We start from the raw sequence: 6080 nt of genomic DNA on the forward strand, positions 1-6080 counted from the left end.
AAAAGTTTTATGTTTTTCTTTGTTTTGCATGTTAGCAAAACACACGGGTGATTGCTCACATGCCATATTTTGATTCCAATTTGGGTGGCGTGCACATCTTAATGCACTTTACAGAGAAGAATTACCAACTTAATCTAATTCGTAACGTAGATCTTGATTATTTTGACTGACACACATGATGCCGTTAACATCCCAGCAGAGGTTGAGAGTAACCCTTTTAAACTTTCTTTTGTATGGGCCAACAATTTTAGTGTTCACATTTAACTTGATGTTTGCTTAGTCAGGTGATTCAACTAATGTTACTTAACTGGATGGTTAAACGTTAGGAGGGGGGCACTGTTGGATAGCTCAATCAATTAAGTGTAGTTACTGTACGTATAAAATGGGCATTGGTATCGAGCGTAATTGGAATTAAGTTCAGGAGTGTACAGCATTAACTCGATATGACGAGTATCAACTAGCGATACTCAGACAAAGGACATCATAAGTTTGACAAAAAAAAATAAAAATACAAGATATCATAAACACAACAAACACATCATGTCTAAATCTATTTTTATCAGATGCAACCAACAACAGAGCTTCAAGTAAAAGGAGCATTATTTGAAACATCAAAGATTTGTAAAATCCAATATCAATGGCTGACTGTTAAACACATAAAGATGATTAACGAATTATTTTTCATAAAGCATAAACAGTCTGCAGCGATCAAGAGCATGTTGATAAATTATGCACTACAAAAATGAACAATGAAGATGAACTTCTCTAAAATTTACTCAATTTCATCCAACACAACCGCTTAATATTAATTTCTTGGCACACAGTTTGTAATTTTCAAGATAATAGTCAGGTACCGGGGCCTCCAACCCCTTTTGCAAATGTGTAGAATAAAAGTTGAATCACATTGCACGTATTAGCTCAATACTTTTGACACCACACCTGCACCAACTGTTCTGCCGCCTTCTCTCAAAGCAAATCTTTGTCCTGAAAAATCAACATCAAGCAGTAAAGCATAGTTTCCACTCTAACAGCATAAATGTATGTATGTCGGTGGTTAATATTCAGCTTATAGATAATGTATGATGTATGTATTGTATGGTGGTTGAATAATACACCAAAATGACGTTTTTTTTAATTCAATAAATGAAGTCATACTGACCAGCTTCAAGTGGAACTGCTGAAATCAATTCAAAGACAGCAGTAACGTTGTCTCCAGGCATAACCATTTTAACGTTTTCAGGCAACTCTACTTTTCCAGTGACATCAGCTGTCCTCAAGTAAAACTGAGGTCTATAGTTAGAGAAGAAAGCAGTGTGTCGCCCACCCTCATCTTTTGTGAGCACATATATTTCTGCCTCAAATTTCTTGTATGTTTTTACAGAACCAGGCTTGGCAATGACCTTTTCAATAGAAGGCAGCATTAGGAAAGTGGTTTCTCAAATTTAGAAATTTGAATCCAAAACTCCACAAATTTTGCTGAAACAACTACAGTTAATATACAGGTCTCTTGCATGTTGCTACAAATGTCTAACAAACAGGAAAAGCTTGATCCCTGCAACTAACCTGACCACGTTGAATATCTTCACGTTTCAAACCTCGGAGAAGAAGACCAACATTATCACCAGCCTAACAAAATGTATAAACTCCATATTGGTTTTACATATGCTCTATGTTAAATAGCCCCTGTAGAAAAAGATAACAGTAACTTACTTGTCCTTGATCCAAAATCTTCTTGAACATTTCAACTCCAGTTACTGTTGTTTTTAGAGGACCACCCTACCATCAAGGAAAACTCAGTTTTAGGAACCACCATTACAATAAAAGAAATTTACTTTATTTATCACTGAACCAATGCTCATCAACAAACAGATCATTAATCATTATTTATCACTAGTGGTAAATAAAAAATATAGGGGCAAATTGAGAGTATAATCCAAAGGAATGATGAGAATAAGAGGGCAGGTAAATATGGGAAATGACTGAATGAACATACCTGCATAAGACCCAACACCTCCACTTCATCACCAACTTTCACGATCCCTTGTTCAACACGACCAGTGGCTACTGTTCCTCGTCCCTTCAACACAAATTAGAAATATAAAGCAGCTAAAATGACATTCTGTAATCATTGCCCTTATGGTTCTTTCCAATACATGTGAGGAAATCAATGCAGATTTTGAGAGCACTTAACAACATTGAAAAATATAAATTTTGATATTCTATTACTAGGAAAAAAATAACTTCAAAATGAGGCAACAATATTTTTAAAGAATCATATTTGATTGAAATTTCACCACATTGTCATGTCACTGTAAACAGTATGGCCCTAACAAACACTATCTCTTTCCTTCTTAATTTTTTATGGTCCTAGACAACATTAATTACTATTTTTTCATCTAATTAGAAAGGCAAGTAATAAATTGCGGAAAAGCCCAAAGTTAAAAGAAGACCCAATATGAACCACTGCCCCATGTATCCTCAACTTTATAATCGCACATGCTATGGCTATTTCAACACATCAATAATTGCTATAATTGAAAAGTGAACTAAAAGAGCACAAAAGGACATTTAAAAACAATTTAATATAAATAAGGATATTAATTTATTTCTTCCAGTTTGTCATAACCTAAATAGCACTTGTAAAAAAGTGAATAGGATACATGATAAAAAAATAAAAGACTAATAAATATTGTAAGAATATTATAACAAGATCATCTTCAATGAATTCTCATTCTTTGAAAAAATAAACAAACAAATGAAGTCGAAGTCATTATACCTGAATTGAGAATACATCTTCAATTGGCATTAGGAAAGGCTTATCAAGTTGGCGAACAGGGTCAGGAATGTATGCATCTACAGCATCCATTAATTTTAGAATAGCCTTTCTTCCAATCTCTTCATTTGTACCCTGTAAAGCAGACAATGCTGAACCTCTAATGATAGGAATTTCATCCCCAGGGAACTTGTAGAAGCTCAGAAGCTCTGCCAAATACATAATTAACATAACTATGTTTTAACAAACAAAAGAACAACAGAAACTTGTGCAGGTGTATTTCATTTAATGAGCAGTGACTGGAAAGGGAAGGTGAAGCCTTAAAGAAACACCCTACCGCGGAGCTCCATTTCTACAAGCTCCAACAACTCTGGATCATCAACAGCATCAACTTTATTTAAAAAACACACAAGGGATGGCACACCAACCTGCATAATACATTTTAAGATAATGTGTACATTAATCTAGAAGGAACCTGAAAACTAAAAGAATGCTTAGATTATTTATAAGCCACTTTAACAGAATACCTACTTGGCGAGCAAGAAGAATGTGCTCCTTGGTTTGAGGCATTGGTCCATCAGGTGCAGACACAACAAGTATACCACCATCCATCTGTGCAGCTCCTGTAATCATATTCTACAGAACAGACAATTATTAAACATGATGTAATGTAACAGTGAACAGGATGAATAAGTGCTATCTTGTGATAAACACTAAATAATGCAATCAAATAAACCACCAGGTCGTTGCAATAAGGCATGCTGGAATGCCAAACTACTGAAGTTCATAGGAAAGCAGTAATCCGACAGATGCAACTAAACCATTACAATATTTTGCATGATCTATTTTTAATAAAATGTTTCGCTTATAAACTATTATGCTTTCAAGTCCCTACCTTAAATTTCCCATCTCATTTTGAATAGAAGATCAGCTACACAAGCACCCCAATACGTTAAATTCCACATTTAACAAGTAACGTACATTAAAAAACTATAACCATCTGTTGAAACTGCTTAAACTTCATTCATGCCCCTACCTATGCATAATAATTCAATTTTTTCTCTCTCAAGACACAAACTTAGCTACTCAGCAGCTGTTAGGAAAATAGTAACCAGTAATTCTGATCGACAACGCTTTTCTTGGAGAGATTTGACCAAAATTGAAACTCACCTTAACATAATCCGCATGTCCAGGGCAGTCAACATGCGCATAATGTCGTTTTGCGGTCTCATACTCAACATGTGCCTGAAAATAGAAGCATTGATCAAGCATATATCACAACAAAAAACAGCTTAATCAATTCCAAAATATAATCAACACAAGTCCGAACCGTTGCAATCGTGATTCCTCTCTTCTTCTCTTCAGGAGCCTTATCAATTTCATCAAACGCCACCGCCTTCGCTTTCCCTTCATCGGCAAGCACCTGATCAAAGCCAATTGAGTAAAAACAAACAAAGCCTCTTCGTGCCTCAACACACATTCCAACAAACATTGAAAAACGAAGAATAAGTAAGATAAAACCTTAGTTATTGCCGCAGTGAGAGTGGTCTTCCCGTGATCAACGTGTCCAATAGTTCCGACATTAACGTGAGGTTTTCTGCCAGCCAATAAATAAATAATCAAACAAGTGTAAAATGTAAATACATATAATTTTTTTGTGCGTGAGAGAGAAATAGAGAGCGAGAGAGAGTTACGTTCTGGTGAAAGTGGCCATGGATCTCCACCAGGGATTGGAATTGGAAGAAGAAGAGGTGTCATTGGGAAAAGCAGGGGCAGAGAGAGGGGAACGAGAGAAGGAAGAGTGGATTTGAGAGGTGAAGGGAAAGAGGCGTTTGCAAGTGGAAGAGGAATTTCTGAGAGCGAGAGTGGCCATTGAAGTGAAGAGTGAAAAGCCCTAAGCTAAGAGGAAGAGAAGAAGATGAAGATGAAGAGGCGAGGGTTTTAGCTGAGAACCAGAAACAAGGCAAGTCAGTGAGCGAGGGTTTTAGAATGGGCACCCGACACCGACCCGTAAGATTCGTTGCGGCCCAATTCTTGCAACCCTCACTTCATTTCTGACCACACCACCACAAAAACAAAACCATAGTCAACTATATTTCTTTTTTCTGTTAAAATTTTAGTTCTTCACCACCAAAAAAACAAATTATCTAAATTCAAAATTTTATTTATTTTTAATTTTTTTGAGAAAATTTAATGTAATTTGAAAAATGGGAATTATTATATTTTGAGTTTAGTTGTGGCTGTTCTAAGTACGTGCGTCTTAGAAATTTTTGGGGTGATAGATTTATCTTTGTTGTCTTGGATCCTCGAGAGAATAGGCTACTTTATATTCACAAAGATAATATTTTTCAAATTTCCTGCTTAATGATATCACTTTTTATTTTTCACTGTGACATGATATTATATAAGGCTTTTTTTTAATTGGTACGACGGTTCTTTTATTCTCTCCCTGTAATTTATTATTAAGAGTCTGTAAAAACACTTGTCTTTACTTAGATAAAATATTGAGGTAAGAAATTCTTATTATTTTCATTATGAGGAATATATTTTTAAATATGATCATTTGTGTAAAAGATATATACAAGCTTAATTGCCTTAATTATTTTGGACAATTTTAAAATTTTAAGCTTATTTTTACATTAAAAGGATCAGTCATTTTCTTTATGATGTAAGACTTGGGTTGGATCCATTCAAAATGTTCTACACGATATCAGGGCCCAAATAGTCTAATTACTCGTTAATGATCTGGTGAAAGACTTGAGACCTAACTTGAAGTCCAATAAAAATGGGGAAGAAATTTGACTTTTTTTTTTTCCTAAAGAGGATAACGGGATCAAGGAATAATTAATTGATTATTTATTTATTTATTTTTATCATTTCTTCATGTTAGATTAATTTCGTTTCAGCTTAATATTTAATCTTAAATTTGAATTTCAGTAAATTCAGCCGATTTAAATATTTGGAGAAATTTTTTTATCGCCTATAATAATTTTATTCGACTAAAACATGATTATTCTAGTAGTAGGTATCTCTAATAAAAAAGATTAATTTTTTTATTGATATTTTTACTTTTTATTAATATTATAGCTTCATGTTAGATTTATTTATTTATTTTTAATATAATGATAGTAATGAGATTTAAATATATGAATTTATATATACAACCTATTATCTTCACGATATTGTAGTTATTATTGACCAAAATAGAATTAATTTAATTTAGGATTACCTTTTGTTTTATTTTGCTATGGTATGTTTTATCATTTAAGACTATAATGCCATGCTAAATCATAGTGATTTTTTTTAT

At 33.7% G+C, this 6080-nt stretch overlaps 1 protein-coding gene across 1 annotated transcript; it reads right to left on the reverse strand.

Moving 5' to 3' along the window:
- Nucleotides 1-645: 645 nt before the first annotated feature.
- LOC113862657 (elongation factor Tu, mitochondrial) lies at nucleotides 646-4726 on the reverse strand. Its single transcript, XM_027495762.1, has 12 exons — nucleotides 4468-4726; nucleotides 4295-4370; nucleotides 4104-4196; nucleotides 3944-4018; nucleotides 3305-3409; nucleotides 3111-3201; nucleotides 2777-2982; nucleotides 1994-2077; nucleotides 1711-1776; nucleotides 1564-1626; nucleotides 1160-1400; nucleotides 646-984 (listed from the first exon to the last, which is right to left on the reverse strand). Exons 1-12 carry the CDS (start codon nucleotides 4644-4646, stop codon nucleotides 914-916), a joined length of 1350 nt encoding a protein of 449 aa, XP_027351563.1. The 5' UTR covers nucleotides 4647-4726; the 3' UTR covers nucleotides 646-913.
- Nucleotides 4727-6080: the final 1354 nt, after the last annotated feature.

The sequence above is a fragment of the Abrus precatorius genome, unplaced genomic scaffold (genome assembly GCF_003935025.1).
Source record: "Abrus precatorius isolate BTA unplaced genomic scaffold, Abrus_2018 Scaffold3, whole genome shotgun sequence".
Taxonomy (NCBI): domain Eukaryota; kingdom Viridiplantae; phylum Streptophyta; class Magnoliopsida; order Fabales; family Fabaceae; genus Abrus; species Abrus precatorius.

Coding starts and splice junctions, on each gene's coding strand:
- LOC113862657 (XM_027495762.1), bottom strand. CDS start 4,646: ATGGCCACTCTCGCTCTCAGAAATTCCTCTTCCACTTGCAAACGCCTC. Junction 3,410..3,943: donor GACATGCGGATTATGTTAAG/GTGAGTTTCAAT, acceptor TCTGTTCTGTAG/AATATGATTACAGGAGCTGC. Junction 1,777..1,993: donor AGGTGTTGGGTCTTATGCAG/GTATGTTCATTC, acceptor CCTTGATGGTAG/GGTGGTCCTCTAAAAACAAC.